This window comes from Onychomys torridus, chromosome 2 (assembly GCF_903995425.1).
Source record: "Onychomys torridus chromosome 2, mOncTor1.1, whole genome shotgun sequence".
NCBI lineage: Eukaryota > Metazoa > Chordata > Mammalia > Rodentia > Cricetidae > Onychomys > Onychomys torridus.
In genome coordinates, this window is record NC_050444.1 from 151044141 (window position 1) to 151065930 (window position 21790).

At 50.7% G+C, this 21790-nt stretch overlaps 2 protein-coding genes across 2 annotated transcripts in view; one reads left to right on the plus strand and one right to left on the minus strand.

Annotated features, from left to right (window-relative positions):
• Hspg2 (heparan sulfate proteoglycan 2) overlaps positions 1 to 5985 on the plus strand; it is a 100822-nt gene extending 94837 nt beyond the window's left edge. The window contains exons 86-97 of the mRNA XM_036178762.1: positions 85 to 183; positions 458 to 679; positions 957 to 1201; positions 1538 to 1709; positions 1810 to 1932; positions 2027 to 2083; positions 3488 to 3563; positions 3672 to 3750; positions 3907 to 3974; positions 4133 to 4216; positions 4665 to 4768; positions 4869 to 5985. Coding sequence (XP_036034655.1) covers positions 85 to 183; positions 458 to 679; positions 957 to 1201; positions 1538 to 1709; positions 1810 to 1932; positions 2027 to 2083; positions 3488 to 3563; positions 3672 to 3750; positions 3907 to 3974; positions 4133 to 4216; positions 4665 to 4768; positions 4869 to 5041 — 1502 coding nt within the window. The 3' untranslated portion in view covers positions 5042 to 5985. The remainder of the gene's footprint in view (positions 1 to 84; positions 184 to 457; positions 680 to 956; positions 1202 to 1537; positions 1710 to 1809; positions 1933 to 2026; positions 2084 to 3487; positions 3564 to 3671; positions 3751 to 3906; positions 3975 to 4132; positions 4217 to 4664; positions 4769 to 4868) is intronic.
• Positions 5986 to 8507: 2522 nt separating this feature from the next.
• Positions 8508 to 19449, minus strand: Ldlrad2 (low density lipoprotein receptor class A domain containing 2). Its single transcript, XM_036178623.1, has 5 exons — positions 19371 to 19449; positions 16068 to 16520; positions 11389 to 11520; positions 10033 to 10173; positions 8508 to 8740 (listed from the first exon to the last, which is right to left on the minus strand). Exons 1-5 carry the CDS (start codon positions 19447 to 19449, stop codon positions 8508 to 8510), a joined length of 1038 nt encoding a protein of 345 aa, XP_036034516.1.
• Between the last annotated feature and the right edge of the window lie 2341 nt (positions 19450 to 21790).

Below are 21790 nucleotides of genomic sequence, written 5' to 3' on the forward strand. Positions count from 1 at the left end.
AGTCCCCAAGGATGTGAGAGGCAGAATTTAGGCATAAGAATCTCCTCTGCTGAGTTATCTCCCTGCTCTTGACTATGTCTCCAGAGGCCTGTGGGCCTGACGCCACCTGTGTGAACCGGCCAGATGGTCGAGGCTTCACCTGTCGCTGCCACCTGGGACGGTCAGGGATGAGGTGTGAGGAAGGTGAGTGTTGTTCTCTGTGATGGCTGGGGACATCATACAAGGCACACCGGGACTATAAAAAGTCCTGTGAGTTAGTCTAAAGCAAGAAGATGTCAAAATCAACTGGCCATACTCCTGTCTAGCCTGAGTCCCTTACCTGGTGTTCCCCAAGAGGACTTCTGTCTTCCCGGGAATCTTCTGGTCCCGGGCCTCTGGTAGGGAATGGGAGGGGGAGGGGCTCCTGCCCAGGGCTCTGCTATCCCCACCGCTCCCAGCTAAGCTATGGCTGCTACAGGTGTGACGGTGACCACCCCATCTATGTCTGGCATTGGCTCCTACCTGGTCCTACCGGCTCTCACCAATACGCACCATGAGCTACGCCTGGATGTGGAGTTCAAGCCACTGGAACCTAACGGGATCTTGCTGTTCAGTGGGGGCAAGAGTGGGCCCGTGGAAGACTTTGTGTCCCTAGCGATGGTCGATGGCCACCTGGAGTTCCGCTATGAGTTAGGGTCAGGTAAGCACTGGGTGCCATGTGTGGATGAGTCTGGGTGCCAAGCTCTGCACTATTTTTGGGTCACCATATTGCTAGGAGGCAAGAGGGGATAAGATCAGGAGCCAGACCTTCTGAGGTCTGTTCCTGCCTACTTCTCTGTGACTTTAAGGCCACCCCTCACCACAAACTCCTCAGCAGAGATTCCTCAAATCTAGGAGAAGTGTCCCGTTAATCACATCCTAGAGTGAGAGAGTTTCAGGGTCCCTCCACTACCCAATGCTGCCTATGGTCACATCAGGTCTGGCTGTTCTCCGGAGCTCTGACCCGCTGGCCCTGGGACGCTGGCACCGAGTGTCTGCAGAGCGCCTCAACAAAGATGGCAGCCTGCAGGTGGATGGAGGGCGGCCTGTGCTGCGCTCCTCACCAGGGAAGAGCCAGGGTCTCAACCTGCACACGCTGCTCTACCTGGGTGGTGTGGAGCCATCCATACAGCTGTCCCCAGCCATCAATATGAGTGCTCACTTCCATGGCTGTGTGGGCGAGGTGAGGAGCAACCCTCAGAGGAACAGTGGGAGGGAAGGGTTCATTGTGGGACCACCTGCCACGCACAGGGCCCTGGGACCACACATTTTTCTGCTGAGTCAGTTCCTTCAAAATCGGAATAATAGTAGCCACTTTCAAGTCCTGTTGGGGACTGGCTACACAGGAGATACTCAGCTTCAAGGCCTCCCTTCCACACTCGTGGACCTATGCCACTTTTCACGCCCCTGCCTGCCTGCCTGACGTCCCAGATACTCTCTAGCACATTCTTACTCTGCTGGCACACCCATGTCTCTCTGCCTCCCACACCCCATGCGTCCCTTGGTGCTCCTATGCCAGGTATCTGTGAATGGCAAGCGGTTGGACCTCACCTACAACTTCTTGGGCAGCCACGGTGTAGGACAGTGTTATGACAGCTCCCCCTGTGAGCGCCAGCAATGCCGTAATGGTGCCACATGCATGCCTGCGGGCGAATATGAGTTCCAGTGCCTGTGTCAAGATGGCTTTAAAGGTACCAGAGCCAGCCCAGGACACAGCAGGGCATGGGACCAGCAGTCCAACGGTCAGAGGACAACTAACTCCTGCCCACCCACCTTTGCCTTGGCCCACAGGAGACCTTTGTGAGCATGAGGAGAACCCCTGCCAGCTCCAAGAGCCTTGTCTGAATGGTGGCACCTGCCGCGGTACCTATTGCTTCTGTCTCCCTGGCTTCTCTGGTCCACACTGCCAACTAGGTACGCATCATTAATTGCTCTCCACCCTCCTCTGGGGACAGACACAGTCACTGGGTATCTGTGTCTGTCAGCTAGATCCCACCCTTCCCCACAGGCCCTGGCTATGGCATAGTGGAATCTGACTGGCACCTTGAAGGCAGTGGAGGCAATGGTACGTACTCCCTGTAGCCAGCTGGGCAAATGGGTGGCCTCGTCCGTCTTCTTGGTCTGGGTCTCGGCCTCTTTTCCTCCCATGGAGGAGCTCACTGGGCACAGATAGGAAGGAACAAAGAGGGACAGAGTGACACACAACTTATTGGCAAAGTGACCTTGGGCAGGCCTTTGAAGCACTCTACATCAGTTCCTTCAGTCAGCCAGCATCTATTGTGTGCCACCTTTGAACCGTTCAGGACTCATTCTCTGGAATTCCATATACTTAAGAGCAAAAATGTGTGGGGGCTAGAGACATGGCTCAAAAGTGCTTGAGGCTCCTACCAAGACCTGAGTTCAGTTCCCACCACCCACATCAGGCAGCTCACAACTACCTGTGACTCCCAATCTAGGGGATCTGACCATCTCTTCTAACCTCCACAAGCACTGATATGAACACACACATAAAATACAGTACTTGGGAGGCAGAAGCAGGTGGATCTCTATGAATCTGAGGCCAGCCTGGTCTACAGAGTGGATTCTAGGACAGCCAGGGCTACACAGAGAAACCCTGTCTCAAAAAACATAAAATAAAAATAAATTTAAAAAAAATATAAATCTTTTTTTAATTCTTATTTAATGTGTATGGGCATTTTGCCTAACATGCATGTATGTGTACCATGTGTGTGTCTGTTGCCTCAGATCCCCTGGAACTGGACTTATAGACAGTTGTAAAGCCATGTGGGGGTTGGGAATTGAACCCAGAATCTCTGGAAGAACAGCAGGTTCTTTTCCACTGAGCCATCTTTCCAAGCCATAAAATAAAAGATAGCAAGGTGGTCAAGTTGCTTCTCTTTCAGAGGACCCAGGTTCAGTTCCCAGCACTCACATGACTCTCATGCCCTCTTCTGAGTTCTGTGGGTACCAGGTACACATATGGTATAAACATAGATGCCAACAAAAGGCTCCTTCACAGAAAATTAAATACATTTGGGGGCATGGGAGGAAGAGAGGGAGAGGAGAAGTAGGCCCTTCTTTTAAAAAGTAAAAATGTGAGCTGGGCGATGGTGGCGCACACCTTCAATCCTAGCAGAGGCGGGTGGATCTCTGAGTTTGAGGCCAGCCTGGTCTACAGAGTGGGTTTCAGGACAGCTAGACAGAAAAACCCTGTCTGGCAGGGGAGGGGGGGTGATTAAAAAATCTAGGTACCCGATGACCTGAATTTGATCTCTGGAACTCACAATGAAAGGAGAGAACTGACCCCTAAAAGTTGTCTGATCTACACACACACACACACACACACTCTGTGGCACGATTATGCCCACACTCACACACACATCATATACACAAACACAATAATAATTACTGATAAGTAAAAATAAGGAGGCACAGGGATGCACACCCACCGTCTTGCACTCCCGCACAGATGCTCCTGGGCAGTATGGAGCCTACTTTTATGACAACGGCTTCCTAGGCCTCCCTGGCAACATCTTCTCCAGGAGGTAAGACAGGTGTTGTTGACTTACGGGTCCAGCAGGGTTAACTGGCGTCTGAGACTGAGGCTTCTCCTGACCCACTGTTTCCTGCCCTATCTTCCCTGTACCCCCTAGCTTTCCTGAAGCACCTGAGACCATTGAATTTGAGGTTCAGACCACCACAGCCAATGGCCTCCTGCTCTGGCAGGGTGTGGTGAGTGGACATTCAACTAGGAGTCTTGAGATTCCTGGAGCTGGAAACTGGCCTCCTGGTTGGGGAAGTGTAGTACGAGGAAGGCTGAGACTATATAGCCCTCAGGGTCCCAGCTCTCCAGTGTGGGACCCTAGAGACCCTGTGCTTCCCTGGCAGGTGAGAGAGACCACACACAGCAAGGACTTCATCAGCCTTGGACTACAAGATGGCCTTCTTGTCTTCAGGTAAGCCCTAGCACCTCCATACCCTCTTCCATCCCTGGTTTTTCCCACGGGAAGCTGCTGCTCCAGGTGCCCTAGCCACACACACCCCCAGGACCATTTGTACCTTCCACCTTTTGTCCACCCCAAACTCACACCTTCGTGGGTCTCTGATGCTACAGCTACCAACTGGGCAGTGGGGAGGCCAGTCTTGTCTCAGAAGACCCCATCAATGATGGCGAGTGGCATCGGGTAACAGCGCTGCGGTAAGCGGTCCAGCCCAGCACTGGGGGATGGGAGCAGAGATGGGCATGGGACCAGGAACCCCCCTCTCCCGGGGGCGGGGTACGGCAAGGAGGAGGAGGCTTGGAGATCTGAGAGACAGAATGAGAAGCTGATGTGGGAAGGGCACCCTGCTGGTAAGCCCAGCTCCTGGCCGTACAGAGAGCCCCATTCTGGTTCAGGGTGGTGGTACACAGCTGAGATCCCAGCACTTGGGAGGTGGAGGCAAGAAGATCCCGAGTGTGAGCCCAGCCTTGGCTTTTCAAAGAGAGGAAACCTGAGGATGGGCCTCAGAAGGTGGCCAGCAGGAAAGGGGAGAGCTGAGAGCAAGCAGGGGCCAGATTTGTTCTCCAGGGAATGTCAATGACAAGGGGAGAGCCTTTGTGGAGGATGGGAATTCAGGGTAAGGGGCCTGACCCTGTCACACTGCAGAAAGGGCCAGAGAGGCTCCCTCCAAGTAGACGGTGAGGAGCTGGTCAGCGGCCGGTCCCCAGGTCCTAATGTGGCAGTCAACACCAAGGATATGGTCTACATTGGTGAGTGCTCAGCAGGGCGTTGAGGCAGGCAGGGGAGGAGTCTGGTTTCCTTGCCTCTCTGGTTCCACCACTCACCCACTGTCTCGCTCCTCTTCCATAGGTGGTGCCCCAGATGTGGCCACACTGACCAGGGGCAAGTTCTCCTCTGGGATCACAGGCTGTATCAAGAATCTGGTGCTTCACTCAGCCCGGCCTGGAGGCCCACCCGCACAACCCGTGGACCTGCAGCATCACACCCAAACAGGGGCCCATACACGTCCCTGCCCCTCATAGGCACCCGCCTGCCTCCCACGGACTCCTGGGCAGCACCCAGCCTGACAATGTCAAGTATATTATTATTAATATTATTATGACTTTTTGTAAGAGACGGAGGCAATGCCACGCTTGCTGCTACCACCCTGGGCTGGACTGGAGGGTGGGTGCGCCAGCTCCCACACATGTGGGCAGAGCCCCAAGGCTGGTGGGCAGGGTAGGTGGACTGAAAGAGGTTTTCCTCAGAAGGCCACTGGGACTTGAAGTCAGGCACCATGACTGGTAGGGCTCAGAACCGTTCCAACCCCTTCCCCACTTCAAAGTAAAGCGAGGCTGCCCCTTTCAGCAGTCTTATGGACAGTCCTCATTGCTTTGAGTGCCAACCTCAGTTTACCACCTGGTACCCCACTCTCAGACTGAAGGAGGGGGTGTTGCAGTGGTCTGAGCTACTATCTGGGAGCAGAAGGCAGCTCATTCCCCACCGGCCATATCCCAGCCTCCTCCACCTCCACCTAGCTGGAAACCCCATGGCCCTGGCAGCCTTCCCCGCCACCCAGCCCACTTCCACCTGCGTTCCCCCTACCACCACCACCACCACCCACACACAGCTCAGGGCCCTGCCCTCAGGAGCTGCAAGGAAGACCAACTCTCCCCCCCCCCGACCTGCTAGGCAGAGCCCAGCAATGAAGTCCCAGCACACCAGGCCGTACCCCCACTCTTCTGGAGGTGAAGGCCCAGGGTGTGGGGGAGCAGGAATCAGGAAGACCAGTACCTTGGTGGGGGGCAGCCGAGACCTCAGATTGGGAAGGGGAGGAAGGGTGATCAGAGCCCTGCCTACTTGGAAGCCTGAGGGCCCAACTGAGGGGTAAGCAGGCCCAGACTGTGGCTGTTGGAATACCTGGCCTAGAGGGAACCCCTGTGGTCTTTATCTGACTTTTCTTAATAAATGGTGCTATCCCTGCCAAGAGGTCTCCTGTCTCTTTTACAAAGGGATGGAAGGCAGGGCAGGACAGGGTTTCTGAGATCTGGAGGAGAAGCAAAACCAAACACATTTCCTGATCAGAGAATGCCCCAGTCCCTGCCCGAGGCACCCTTCCCCCACCCAGCACAGTGCCCACCCCTATGTGGGAGCCCGTTTTCAGGTTTCTAGTGGCTTTACCCAGCAGGTCCTCATAGAGAGGATGAGTGGACCATGGGCCTGAGTGCAGGTGTCTGAGATGGTCTGCACTTGGCTGTGCTGGGGGAGGAGGTCTTTTGCTCCACCCCTTGGTGTCTCTATAAATACCCTGGGGCAGAGACAGGGCCCTTGGAATAGGTTCCAGGCTATCTGGAGGCTATCTTGTGTTTTCTATCTATCTGTTTATCTCCACACTATAAATCCTTCTAGCTAATATTTCCTGCTGCTCGCACTCAAGAAAACTCTGGGGAGCTGTGGGGTAGGTGGGTAGTCGCCTCACACCCCTACCCACAGGACCCGTTATCTGTCATGAGCACTCTGCAGATTGTGTCTTTCCACAAATCAGGTTTTCTTGACTTGACAATCAATTCATAAGCTATGTCAATGTCATTGGCTACAACTTCACACACAGACGTGGCCCTTGACAATATCAGATTGTTTCCCTCTGATCCTAATGACCAATATGATTTCTCAGATATCTCAGGACACTTTGCACAGCACTGTTTGTGTATCTATGTGTGTATACATGTGTGTTATGCTACGGAACAGCTACAAAAGGTTTAGAGAGGCCTCGGTGAAGGCAATGGCAGGGATGCAGAGAGGCCCTGCTGTACTTAGAGTCTAACAGCCCAGTTAGCATTCCCAGGCACCTAGGAGCTGGGTCCCAACAGTTAGCAGCTCAAAGAAGCCAAGCAGGAAACCCTACTCCCTGCTGCACTGAAGTCCCCACATTAGGACACTGTCCCAAGTGCTTCACACTTCCATCTAGGACACCACCAGCTGCTGGTGGCCATTGTACCCCTGCACTGGTGTCCTTCCTTGTATAGGGTCCAGGGGGAGAGGTTGCATTGCTCATTGGTTTGTTATGTTCATAGGCCTGGTTTTTCTTTTTTGTTTGTTTTGTATTTTTAAATTTCATTTATTTTATGTGTGAGGGAGTTTTGTCTGCATGTGTCTGCTGTACATGCATGTCTGATATCTGAGGAGGTCAGAAAAGGGTGTTGGATCCCCTGGGACTGGAATTACAGACAGTTGTGAACTGCCATGTGGGTGCTGGGAATTGAACCTGGGTCCTCTGGAGGACACCTCTCCTGGTTTGGTTTGGTTTGGTTTTTCAAGACAGGGTTTCTCTGTGTAACCCTGGCTGTCCTGGATCTCACTCTGTAGACCAACCTGGCCTCAAACTCAGAGACCTGCCTTCCTCTGCTTCCTGAGTGCCGAGATTAAAGGTGTGTGCCACCGTGCCAGGCTCCAGCCCGTTTCTGTATTTGTAGGATGAGGTCTTACTCTGTAGCTCAGGCTGAGAAACTCTTACCTCAACATCTCACATGCTGGGATTATAGGTATGAGCCACTGACACTTAACTCTGATACGGTTTTGATAGGCTCATTATTTTTTTTTAGATTTACTTATTTTATTTGTATGAGTGTATTGTCTGAATGTATATATGCATACCCCATGCATGCCTAATACCAATGCCCCAGGAGGCCAGAAGAGGGTGTCAGATTCTCTGGGCCTGGGGTTACAAATGGTTGTAAGCCAACAAGTGGGCAACAGGAAGAAAATGCAGATCTTCTGCAGGAGCAACAAGTATTCCTAACCACTGAACTACCATCTCTCCAATGCCCTCATTTTCTCAGCTGCTATTTTCTATTTATATGGTTTTTTGTTTGGGGGATGCTGTTATGAACCAGCATCTTACATAGCCCAAGGTGACCTTGCACTTGCGATGTGACCAAGGATGACCTTGAACACCAATGCTCCCGCCTCTACCTACTGAGTATTGGGATGGCAGGTGCATACAATCTTGCCCCATTTTATGAGGTGTTGGGTGGGGATGGAACCCAGGGCTCTGTGCAGGCTAGGTGAGTGTTCTACACCCCCAGACCTGGATAGAGCCCCTGTGTGTTCTGATTTAATCTAACATGGTCATAGGTGGTGATATCTAGTCTGTTATTTACCAGACTGGGCCTCACTGTTCCTGCTACAGCATCTGTTTAGTCAGGCTGCCTCAGTGTCTGCACTTCAAATGCAGCCAATTGCTGTTTTCTAAAACGGATTCACTGGGAGTGAGGCCCAGCATGGACGCTACTGTGCTGGACAATAAGGAATAACTCAGAACAAAGCAAGTCTGATTATTCTGCTTTCTGCAACCTTTCCCCCATTTGGGAAACAGGACTTGGCCCATTTCCCAGAGAGGCAAACTGAGGCTCAAAGAACTGAGTGACTTGTTCCAAGTGATCCAGCCAACAGAGCTTAAAGCTCAAGCTTGTCAGACCCCAGAGCCTGCTCATCTGATAACTAAGCCCCCTAAGGGTGGCCTCTCTGGTTCTGGAATGCTGGCCAGTTCAGCCACAGATCCCCAGGAGCCACCCGGCCAGGACATAGGTGGCAAGTACTGTAGGCTGTGCAGCATCTGAGGCCAAGCCTGTGGGCATCTGGGTGCCAGACCAGCCAACCTGGGCAGCAGCAGTACCACCAGAGGAGGCCAGTGGAGGCCAATAGCATCGAGGAGGCCAGAGCCACCCGCCAGATCCAGGCACCTGTGAGAGGGATGAGAGTCCAGTCAGCTTCCACCTGGGCCTGATGTCCTGTGGTCACCTAGACAGGAAGTGTGTGAGTGTGTGTGTGTGTGTGTGTGTGTGTGTGTGTGTGTGTGTGTGTGAGTGTGTGTCTGTGTGTTACCACCGGGATGTGTGTGTCTGTGTGTGTTACCACCAGTTTATATTATGATGGGGTGAGGACATGTGTGCCACAGCAAGTATGTGGAGGTGTCAGGGACAACTTGATGGAGTCTGTTCTGTCTTTCTTTTTTCTTCTTTTGTTTGTTTGTTTTGTTTTGTTGTTGTTTTTCAAGACAGGGTTTCTCTGTAGTTTTGGCACCTTTCCTGGATCTCACTCTATAGACCAGGCTGGCCTCAAACTCACAGAGATCGGCCAGCCTCCGCCTCCCGAGTGCGCCACCACCACCCGGCATCTGTTCTCTTCTTGACACAGTTTCTAGAGATCAAATTCAGCCCGCCAGGCTTATTCAGCAGGCACCTTTTCCTGCCAAGCCTTCCTGTCAGCCCTCCATCTGATTTTTCACTCTTTCCGCTATCTGGCCTGTGTCTGTGTGGTATGTGCTTATGTGTGCATACATGTTCTCATGTGTTTAGATGTACATGTGTGCTGACTGGAGGCTGAAGGCTGACATTAGGAAACCTCTTTCTTTGTGCATTGTTTTTGTTATTGTTTTTTTTCGAGACAGGGTCTCACTGTGTAGCTATGACTGTCCTGGAACTCACTCTGTAGACCAGGCTGGCCTCAAACTCACAGGGATTGGCCAGCCTCCACCTCCCGAGTGCTGGGATTCAAGGTGGGGGCTACCGTTTCCCACATCTTTTTTTTTTAAAGGTTTATTTTTAATTATGTGTATTCATGTGTGCATTTGCATGTGAATGCAGGTGTCCTTGGGAAACAGAGGCTTCAGTTCCTCCTGGAGCTGGAGTTACAGTTGTGAGCTGCCCGACTGTGTGCTGGCACATAGTCTGCATTCCTAATCCCTAAGCCATTTCTCCACCCCAGGAGCTCTCCTTGCCTCGCACTCCTTTGCCACCTAATTTTCTGAGACAAGGCCTTTCCCACTGCACTCAAGCCTTGCCTGTTGGCATAGACTGGCTTTCCCAGCGCTGGGGTTACACAGGTACACCCCCACGGAGCCTGGCTTTTTACTCGGGTGGGGGGGATGCAAATTCAAGTTCTCACACTTGTGCAGCAAGCATTTTCCTGACCGAGCCAAGTGGGATTTGGGTAGAAGAATGTAAGAAGAGGCTTGTCACCAAAGGCCATCTACCTTCCGACACCTCCTGTGTGACGGGTGCCAGGCTTGCTGGAGAGGTCCTGTCCGCTGCAGAGCCGAGAGCCACGAGGAGAGTCAGAGGCTTGGAACTGTCATCTTCCATTCTCAGAGTCTGCTTGGGTACCGGAGAGGGACCTGTGAGCAGTCACAGCACTTTGAGAGCTCCTTTTGAGACCTCTTGGCGATCCCCACAGCTGTAGGATAAACCTTCTGTACACTGTGAAGATGTGTTACTCTCATTGTTAATAAAAAACTGATTAAGCCCGCATTGGTGGCACATGCCTGTAATCCCAGCACTCGGGGGGCAGAGGCAGGTGGATCTCTGTGAGTTCCAGGCCAGCCTGGGCTACCAAGTGAGATCTAGGAAAGGCACAAAGCTACACAGGGAAACCCTGTCTCGAAAAAAAAAAAAAAAAGGGGGGGGGGGGGATTGGCCTATAGCTAGGCAGGATTTGGGGGCAGTGAGAATGCTGGGAAGAAGAAAGGGGAGAGCCAGGGAGTCAGGAGAGTCACTAACCAGATGTGGAAGAAGCCACAAGGTAAGTTCATAGATGAGGTAAATGAATCTCGGGGCAGTACATAGATTAATAGATATGGGTTAATTTAAGTTGTAAGAGTTGGCTGGAGTCAAGCCTAAGCTATCAGCTGAGCATTTATAATTAATAATAAACCTTTGAATGGTTATTCGGGAGTGTTGCTGAGACGCAGAGAAACTCCACCTACACCCCACTACTAGAATAAGAGAAATGAGGGACAAAGATTGGACAAAACATCTGGCCAAGGTCACACAGCTGGAAGTGAGGTCTGGTCTCCTACTCAGCAGGCTTATAAGTGGAACTGCTTCTCAGGACAAAGGACAGAGCAGTCTGGGCAAGCAGCTTTCTGTGCGGCAGGTGTCACGCTCTGTGTGGCACACTTAACTGTGGCACACTTGCAGTTGAGGGGTCGGCAAGGTAGGTGTGATGACCCCCACCCCCTACCGACAAGAAAACCAAGGTGTCACAAAGTTTGCTGTTCTGTTCAGTTAACTCTTGGTTCTCAAGCATCTGCTATAACCCAGACATCATTGTAATGATTGGCAATGATTAACTGAAATAAATAACTGAGACAGGTCCTCAGGTCCTGTGAAGAACAGCCTCTCCTGAGGTCTCAGGCCACAAGGTGGGACTAGACCCTTCCCTGTTGCACTGGCCCTCACACCCTTGGTCTCTAAACTGACTGCCACTGTGGCCACACTCCCTCCTGCTGCATGCCACCTCCCCACCCAGGTCCTGCCACGCAGAAGAAGGGTATTACAGCCAACCAGCCTCTCTGTTGTTCAGTGGGGTCCAGGCAACCCTCATCACTGACCTCTGCAGCTGGCTGGGGGTTGAGAGTCCTGGTCACTGCCGTCACCACAGTTGTCCATGTCCCAGTCATCACACAGCAGGCTCTGGGGCACACACCTGCTATTCCGACAGCGGAAGTAGGTGCCACAAGACCCTGGGTAGAAAAAGGAAGCTGGAGCCCAGCGGTGGTGGCGCACGCCTTTTCATCCCAACGCTTGGGAAGCAGACGCAGTCGGATCTCAGTGAATTTGAGGCCAGCCTGGTCTACAGAGTGAGTTCCAGGACAGCCAAGATTGTTTCAGAGAATCTTGGAAAAAAAGTCTTGGAAAAAAAGGGGGAGGTGCTGGGAGTAAGGGTCCTAGACCAGCTACTACAACAGCGTGGCCCACGGTGACAGAACTGCTCGGGGTGGGGCAGGACAAGGCTGCTGTCAGGACATACATGGAAGGTGCTTCCTAGGGTGATTGCAGTACAATCTTGATGGTAATGAACACAGTGATAGCTGGAGGTGTGGTAGTTGTTGGTGATGGTGGTGGTAATGGTGATGGTGGTGGTAGTGATGGTGCTGGTAGTTGGTGGTGGTGATGGTAATTGTGATGGGATGGTGGTGGTGGTGGTGGTGGTAGTGGTGGTGGTATGCTGGCTAACACCTGCAGAATTCATAAAATAGGTAGCCCAGGCTGCTCTTGAACTTGCTATGCAGCTGAGGATGACCTTTGACTCCTATTGCCTCTACCTCTCAACTGCTAGGATTACAGTGTGCATCACCATGTATGCACTGGTTTATGAAATGCTGGGGACCAAACTCAGCGCCTTCTTTTAGCTAGGCAAGCCACACCCCAGCCTCTTTGATATTTTTCAAGCATTTGTTTATTTATTTTATGTATATGAATGTTCTATCGACTTTATAACAGAAGAGGGCATCAGATCCCACTAGAGATGGTTGTGAGCCACCATGTGGGTGCTGGGAATTGAACTCAGGACCTCTGGAAGAACAGCCAATGCTCTTAACTGCTGAGCCATTTCTCCAGCCCCACTATTTAAATCATTTATTTTTAGATAGGTCTCCTAATGTGACCCAGTCTAGACTCAAACACTTTATCCTACTTCAGCTTCCAAGGGCTGGGATTACAGGTGTGCACCACCCTGCCCACTTTAGCTCTGTGGAGCAGTACTAAGACTGAAGCAAGCCAGGTGGTGGTGGCACACACCTTTAGTCCCAATACTCAGGAGGCAGAGGCAGGCAGATCTCTGTGAGTTCCAGGCCAGACTGATCTACAGAGAGAGTTCCAGGATAGCCAGGGCTACACAGGGAAACCCTGTCTTGAAAAACAAAACAAGACTGAAGCAAGGGGAATTTGGATCAGCTGACCAACACGGCTACAGGGCTCGCACCTAAGTTGGAGGCAGAATGAATTCGAAGTTCATGTCAGTATCATGCAGCGGTGTGTGTAAGGGAAGATGGGACCCTCAGAGTCAGGACAGGACACCAGACACCAAATTCTCAGCACAAAGGAGACTCCTTACTCAGGAGGGTGGGAGTGCTACAAAAGCAGATGGCAAGCAGCAACAGCAGCAGCAAGTGTTAATATTCTGACCAGCTCCTCGGGGTCGCCCTGCGTCCTGATGTACAGGCCCAATTTAAGGAAAAATCCGCCTTTCTTCTTTCTCCTCTCTGCTCTCTCTCTCCATTCCCAGGAGGTGTGCACCCTTGACACACACACCCCTTCTGTCTTTCCCTCCTCTTTCTTTCTTTTTTTTTTCTTTCCAGAGCTGAGGACCGAACCCAGGGCCTTGTGCTTGCTAGGCAAGCGCTCTACCACTGAGCTAAATCCCCAACTCCTCCCTCCTCTTTCTATTCTTCTCTTCAACTCCTTTCCTCCCGGATGCAGTGCCTGGGTTGTGAATGACAAGTCACCTCCCTCTACCCGCCACTACATCTGCCCAGCATGTTTTCACTCACATGTGGGATAGCCTGGCCAGCCGGGGTCCCACGTGTGCACTATCACAAGAGCAAGTAAGCAAGCAAGCAAGCGTTTGTTGCCAGAGTGGGTTTTTAAGGAGAAAAAGGGAAAGTCTGTGTTACTGTTGAAAGGACCAAGCAGACGCCATAACAGGCTGTCAGTCTTCTCTCAGAGATCAGGCCTCAATTTCAGTTTCCTGAGACTTGAGCAAACAGTCTCTGGGAGGGCCATGAACAAAAGACATAGTCCTTGCAGTAGCTCCCTTTCCGCATGTGTTCTGACCGCTCAAGGTTCAGCTAGTTGTTTACTATCTGGGACCCCTCACCAACTTAGAGCTACGTGCATGGGTCAATGTGAAAGCCTGGTCCACTGAGCCAGCCCCATCAGTACATGCTAGGCTGGCCAGCCTCCATGACAGTTCAAGGACAGAACCTGCCGGGCGGTGGTGGCGCACGCCTTTAATCCCAGCACTCAGGAGGCAGAGCCAAGCAGATCTCTATGAGTTCGAGGCCAGCCTGGGCTACCAAGTGAGTTCCAGGAAAGGTGCAAAGCTACACAGAGAAACCCTGTCTCGAAAAACCAAAACCAAAACAAACAAACAAACAAAATCCTGGGACTTGTCCAGGCCTGCTCCAAAATGGTAACTGTAACCCCCAACTAACCCTAGCCAATTAAAAGTTACTAACAGGGGAGCTGGAGAGATGGCAAAGCAATTAAGAGCACTGGCTGTTCTTCCAGAGGTCCTGAGTTCAATTCTCAGCAACCACATGGTGGCTCACAACCATTTATAATGAGATCTGGCGACCTCTTCTGTCCTGCAGGCATACATGCAGACAGAACACTGTATACACAATAAATAAATAAACAAATAAATAAATAAAATTTAAAAGTTACTAACATGATTACCACTCACATAAACCAATCTTGAGTTTGTTCCTATGTGGTCTGTAGCCCTCAGGTCCCCTTGCTTTAAAAACCCTGCCCCAATGCTGCTCGGGGTCTCTCCTACTCTGCTGCTGTGTCAGACAGACAGAGAGCCCCGAGTTAACTCATAACAACACAAAGACTCTTTGCTTTTGCACAGGATTCGGTCTCTTGGTGGTCTTTGGGGGGCTCTGGGTACAACACTGTGAGTTGGTAAGTCCTGATTGGACATGCTAGCCAAATAATGAATTTTGATAGTTGGACCTTGGTGTTTTGTCTCAGGAATGAGTCAGTGGCCAAATAAGTGAATGGACCTTAGGGGCTAGCTTTAGGAATGTAATCTAACTTTTTTTTTAAGCAAGGGAGAGAAGAGTAAAAGCCAAAACCTGTCACTACTATGTTTGCCATGCTTAGGCCTGTGTTATGCCATGATCAGGCCTGCTAGAGCGGGCTAGAGCCAGTGTGAGTATGGGTCTGTGCTCCTGAATGCATGTATGGCCTCCAGAATCACGATGGTCCTCAACCCCTTGCACACCCTGGCTCCCAGCCTTGCACTTACTATTGATGGTGCTAAAATTCCCTTCCTTAAGTGGGAAATGATGGCCTGCATGGCTCATTCCATCAGATCTCCACTCTGAAGGGACTCCGACCAGCTCAAATGTGGCAGACATGGCTCTGGCAGGCCCTTCGCTCCCATCCCTTTTAGCCTGGCTAAAAGCCATTAGATGACATCTCTAAAGCTAGCCCCCAAGGTCTCTTCCCTTATTTGGCCCCTTCCTCCCCCTGAGACTGACTACCGAGGTCCAGCTATCAAAGTATTGAAGTCCACCAATCAAAAGCCCCCTTCGGCTCACTTAATTAACCTGTCTAATTATAATTAAACACCTAACATGGGGCTTCTCGTTTTACCTCTCTAAACTGCCATTTGCCAAAGTGCCATGTCAGTCTCCTCTCCGTCCAGAGACAGTCTTTTATCCCCCTCTGGGACAAACATCCCTGGCCCCTCTCCCTTGTTCCTTTCCCCTTCTTCCTCTATGTCCTCTTTGTCTCTTATCCCTGCCCTCTGTCCCTCTGGGGCAAATACCTCTCCTTTGTGCTGAGAACTTGTTCTTGGGGGTGCTTACACACTCAAATACCTCTCCTTTGTGCTGAGAACTTGTTCTTGGGGGTGCTTACACACTCAAATACCTCTCCTTTGTGCTGAGAACATGGTCTTGGGGGTCCTTTCACACTCAAATACATCTCCTTTGTGCTGAGAACTTGGTCTCGGGGGTCCTTACACACTCAAATACTACTTTACCCCTCAGCCTACCTACACCTCTCCCGGGGACCCTCATCCCAACTGAAGGTCCTCCACAGCACTTACTCCCTCTACTGAGCACAGATTCACTTGTTCATTTGCTTACAGCCTACCTCCCCCACCAGCAAGCCAGCCTCCAGAACAGTTCCAGGACAGCCAAAGCTACACAGAGAAACACTGTCTTGAAATGAAAAAAAAAAAAAAAAAAAAAAGGTGAGTGTGTGCGTGTGTGCGTGTGTGCGTGTGTGTGTGTGTGTTCAACTGTAAGTGCTATATGGGTATGGTTTGGGTGTGAACTGGTGTCCTGTGTGAATGCACTTCGAAGTGTGCCTAGAGAGTGAGTGTCAAGGCAGGATTTGTAGATCTCTCATTGGTTCATCCCTCACTGGTTCCCCAAGTCTTTCCATGCACCCAGTCTTTCCCAGCGGGGACCCCATTCCTCCTTTCCTGTCATCTGAGCATCTCCTCTCCTGCTCTGTTCTCGCCTTACCCTGGTCATCAGCCCCAACCCACCCAAGCGGAAAGAGGTCACCTCTCCCAAGAAGTCCACACGGGGCTGGCGGCCCCTGGTGACCAAGCGCAGGCCAAGCCAGGGTCCAGAGGAAGTGAGAGGGGCAGGGATGGTCAGGCCGCAGGTCGGGGGTCCCAGGGCCCGTGGCGCCCCCTGGGGGCCGTCGTAGAACTGCAGGTAGGAGCCGGGTGCGCACGGGTCGGGCGAGGATGCATTCCGGGCCAGGGTGGCCCGGGTGGCCAGGGTGGTTGCTGTGGTCCGGGTGGCCGAGGACAGACTGTAGACCAGGAAGAAGCGGAACTGGAAGCGCATCCTATCTTCAGGGGCCGCGGCACGCAGCCACAGCACGCAATCTGTGTCCGGAGTCACAAAGTAGAACTTTCGTGAAGCCGAGTGAGAGCGAAGCTGCAGCGCGTCCCCTTGCCACGTCTGTCCGCACAGGTCCGTCAGGTCCGCTGAGGGGAGAGCGCAGGGATCATCGCACATCCTCTATGAGGCTCATCGGCATTTTGCTGAGCACATTATGACTTATTCCAAAGTCACAACTCCTTATTCGAGAGCTCTGGACTTCAGCCCCTAGGGTGGTGGCATCTGCCCGTAAAACTAATATTCTGGAGGACAGGAAGGGGCATGGTGGGTTAAGGCTAGCCTGTGTTACAAATTCAGACCCTGTCTCATAAAAGAAAACTATGATAGCCAGGCTTCTTCGCCATGCATGCCTTAGTACCCAGTGGGCAGAGGCAGGTGGATCAAGGTCAGCCTTTAGTGAGTTCCAGGATAGCCAGGGCTATATAGTAAGACTGTCTCAAAACAAAAAACAAAACCAGAGAAGGGGGCAGGGAGAGGGAGAGAGGGGGACAGAGACAGAGAGACAAAGAGAGACACAGAGACAGGGAAAGAAAATGTAAATAAGGTTTTTGGGTACTGCATACCTTTGATCCCAACACCTAGGAAGTGGAGGTAGGAGGATTAGGAGTTTAAGGCCACCCTTAACTAACACAGAAAGTTCAAGGCCAACTGAGATACAGGAGACCTGCCTTAAAAAGGGGGGAGAAATGTATACACTGCATATTTTCATGGCCGCTGGGGCATCTGCAGACCTCTCTACATTCAGATACTATCCCAAGAGCTATTGTGTTAACTGCGGGAAGAATGGACAGAAACAGTCTAGAGACAGATGTACCTGAGGGTAGAACAAATGGTGCCTGTCAAATTAGGGCTTGTGGTCAAGATAAAAAGCAAATGTTACTTTTCCAAGTATTTTGTAGGTTGGGACTGCAATAACAAAAACAAAAAACAAACAAAAACAAAAACCTCCTGGGCATCTATCTAGGAAGAAGGTTTTCCTACACTGCTCAGAATTCATTGCCTTACTAAAGCGTCAGGCACCTTTGTTATCCTTTGTGAGGATGAGATGGCTACATTTGGACATTTGAGAGCCTGCCCACCCACCTCCCATTCTTTGTTTCTCCTTGCTAAAACAGATCCTAATTCTATCCCTTTGGGGATTGTTATGTGACCTAGTTCTGACCTATGAGATTTAAGGAGAGCTCTGGTGGGGGCTGGGCTGGGCCGGGGGAGGGGGGGAAAGAGGGGGGGGGGACACCGGCGGTGGGCGCACACACGCCTTCTTTAATCCCAGCACTCGGGGAGGCAGAGCCAGGCAGATCTCTGTGAGTTCAAGGCCAGCCTGGACTACCAAGTGAGTTCCAGGAAAGGCGCAAAGCTACACAGAGAAACCCTGTCTCGGAAAACCAAACAAAAATAAAACAACAACAAAAACCAGGCATAGTGGTGCACAATCAAGAGGCAGAGGCAGGAGGATCGCCGAAAGTTGGAGACCATCTAGACTGTGTATCAAGACCGTATTCAATATATAAACAACGCAAATAATAACAACGAGGACAGAATGAGAAAGAAAGGAAAGGACATGACTGTTCCTAGGTATGGTGTAGGAGAAGGTTTATTATAGTTGTATGGGAGAGCATAGCCAGAGGCAGGGACCTCTGGGAGAGTCAAGAGCAGACATGTCCAGACTGAGCTGGGCCATGTGAGGGGGTGGGGGGGAAGAAGGGAAGGGAGAGAGGGAAGCCAGGTGTAGCAAGCAGCCAGGAGGCCCAAAATACAAAGAGTGAGTAACCAAAATGGTTGGATTATATAGGGAAGAGTAGTCCAGCCCCCTGGGCTGGAGAGTTCAGGGTAGGGGTGGGGTATGTCAGCCAGGAGGGCCTATAACAGGGGCTGAGGTCCGCTTTGATTTGTTACATAGGCACCTCAGCCATTTGTCCCTGGTGGTGATGAGAACCAAGCAGGAGTAGCTGGGTGCTGCAGTCCTGCAAATCCCAGCTAGGAGGATTAATTTAAACACAAGGCCTGCCTGAGCTATAGAGTGTGTTCAGAGGCAGCCTGGGTAATTTAGTGAAAGTCTGCCTTAAAGACTGAAAACCGAGCTGGGCGGTGGCTCACGCCTGTAATCCCAGCACTCGGGTGGCAGAGGCAGGTGGATCTCTGTGAGTTCGAGGCCAGTCTGGTCTACAGAGCTAGTCCAGGACAGGCTCCAAAGCTACAGAGAAACCCTGTCTCGAAAAACAAAACAAAACAAAACAAAACAAAAAAAAAGGGTTGGGGATTTAGCTCAGTGGTAGAGTGTTTGCCTAGCAAGCACAAGGTCCTGGGTTCGATCCTCACCTCAAAAAAAAGAAAAGAAAAAGAAAAAAAAAAGAAACCCTGTCTTGAAAAACTAATAATAATAATAATAGACAAAGTGAAATAAGATGACTTATGGCTATTTTTATTTATTTATTTAGGTTTTTCGAGACAGGGTTCCTCTGTGTAATAACCCTGGCTGTCCTGGAACCCACTTTGTAGACCAGGCTGGCCTCAAACTCAGAGATCCACCTGCCTCCTGAGTGTTGGGATTAAAGGTGTGCATCACCACTGCCCAGCTCTTTTTTCATGTGGTTTGGGAATGAAACCCAGGGCCTTAAACATCTTCAGCTCATGCTCTATTGCTGAGCTGCACCCCTGGCCCCTTGACCACAGGAGACAGAAGAGAGGGGAAGCAGGATATGAGGGTGGGATGCAGGAATGCCCAATGCAAACTGTCTCATCCATAGCCCCAGACCCAAGGGCTACCCCGCCCACCCACAAATCCCTACCTCTGGGTCCTTGGAGAAGGGGTGGGAACAGACTTTAGGATACTAAGCGAGGCCCAGCCTCCCTTATCAAGAGCTGCCCACCAGAGTTAGTGATGACTGGAGAAACCTGGGAATAAAGTGTGCCCCTTCCAGCCCCTTCCTACTCACCTGTCCCCAGGGCAGACACAGTCAAAGCTGCTGTCCCTAGCAAGAGTAGTCTTTGGGGCAGCTGCCAAAGAAAAGCCATCCTCGGTCTGTGCCCAGCAGGGGGCAGACCTTGGAATCCCCTTGGAGGCCTTTGGGGACACTGCTGTGCAGGGCCTGGCTGCTCCTGTAAGTGAGCTCAAGGAACAGGGAGACCAATTCCTCCAGTCTCCTCACTGCATTGTGGGCTACCAATCCTAGATCTTCCTCTTTCGGATCAGAACTGCGTCTAAGCATTGCCATGGAGATTTGGGGCCCCAAGCTGGAGAAGAAGAGGCAGACAGGAACCAGGAGTCTTAGATCCGGCTTAGCTGCAGGTCTTCTAGAAGGGGGGCCTTGGGCCTCCATGAACTGCTGCCTTCCTGGATAGGTGGGAGACTGAGCTTGAGAAAATCCCAGGTCACCAAAGGAACCTCTCTGAGGGCCTAGAGAAGCCATAAAGGATGGCACATGGGACCAGGAGTTGCTTCAATTCCTAGCCTAGGGTTCCTGCCCCATAATGTTCCTCCCCCATAGCTGTCTGTCCATGACTGACTTTGTTAGGGCATTAGGTCATGGTTCACATTTTGCCTCCTCAGACTCCCCTTCCTTAACCACCCCTGAACCTGAATGATCCCCCCCCCCAATCTATCATTCAATCACATCTCTCTGAATTTATCTTCTCGGCACTCTCTAGAAATACTGATTTTTGGGCTGGAGAGATGGCTCAGAGGTTAAGAGCACTGACTGCTCTTCCAGAGGTCCTGAGTTCAATTCCCATCTGTAATGAGATCTAGTGCCCTCTTCTGTATACATAATAAATAAATAAATTTAAAAAAAAAAGAAATACTGATTTTCCAGCACTCAGGAGGCAGAGGCAGGTGGATCTTTGTGAGTTCGAGGCCAGCCTGGGCTACAGAGTTCGTTCTAGGAAAGGCACAAAGCTACACAGAGAAACCCTTTCTCAAAAAAATCAAAAAAATAAAAATAAAATAAAGAGAAATACTGATTTTCACTTTCATTTTTTTATGTATGGTGTTTTTTGACAGAGTCTGATGTAATGCACACTGGCCTCAAACTCAATATAATATAGCCAAGAATGACCTTGAATTCCTGATCCTTACACCTCTACCTCTGAAGCGCAAGGATTACAACTGTATGTGAGTGCATTCACTCACCTGGGAGCAGGTGGGTGTTGCTAACAGGTGCTGACAGATAACTAAAGGGGAAGGACACAGTCCTAGCAATCATAGCAAACGTCTTTCCCTTGCTAGTGTTGGGGACCCTCGAGCTAAGCATCAGCTATGCTCCCAGTTATGCTCCAGCCCTCTTGAGTGATGATTCTGGGCCAGGTATTGGTGATGAGCTTGTTACCCGCTCTGTCATATACACTTATCACCATGAGCCCACCATGAGCAGGTGCTCATCCGTGCCTAATTTAAAGGATGAGAATTTTGACATTGGAAAAATGGCACAGTGGTGAGTAGTGCTGGGTGCTCTTGCAAAGGACTCTGAATTCACATCCCAGTACTCACTTAGGGTGGCTTACAGCAGTTGGTAACTCTGGCTCCAGGAGATCTGACGCCCTCTTCTGGCATTGGAGGATACTTACACTCATGTGCACATACCCATGCACACACATAATTAAAAATAAGCCAGGCGGTGGTGGCACATGCCTTTAATCCCGGCACTCGGGAGGCAGAGGCAGGTGGATCTCTGTGAGTTCGAGGCCAGCCTGGTCTACCGAGCGAGATCCAGGAAAGGTGCAAAGCTACACAGAGAAACCCTGTCTCGAAAAACAAAATAAATAAATAAATAAATAAAAATAAAAAATAAAATAAGGGTTGGGGATTTAGCTCAGTGGTAGAGCGCTTGCCTAGCAAGCGCAAGGCCCTGGGTTTGATCCTCAGCTCAAATAAATAAATAAGTAAGTAAGTAAATAAAATCTAAATAAATAAATGGTGAGAAATTTTAGTGCAGATAATAAGTAAGATCAGTAAATTGTTGGGTGGAATATTACATGGCCAAATTTCCTAACTGCAAGACCCTTGCACAATGGTCTTATTCTTTCTGTCTCTCATTTATCTCACGTACAAAATTGGGACAGCACTAAATTATCTTATTAGGCTATTGGGAAATTTGATGTTAAATTAACTATGTAAATTAAGTTTTCAAGGCTCATAAACCTCCCTCTTAAGCACTAGGAAAAACTTCAAGGAATTAAATAGCTAATTTATTTTGTGACAAGTAGTAAGGTTAAAAAAAAAAAAAAACACTATATAATGACGTCAACAGACACGACCGTGGGGTGCGGGGAGGGTGCAAAACAGCTTGACCACACAGCTGCCATGACAGGCTTAGAGGCCCAGACACAGCTTCTGGCAGGCAACACCGGGACCCAGGAA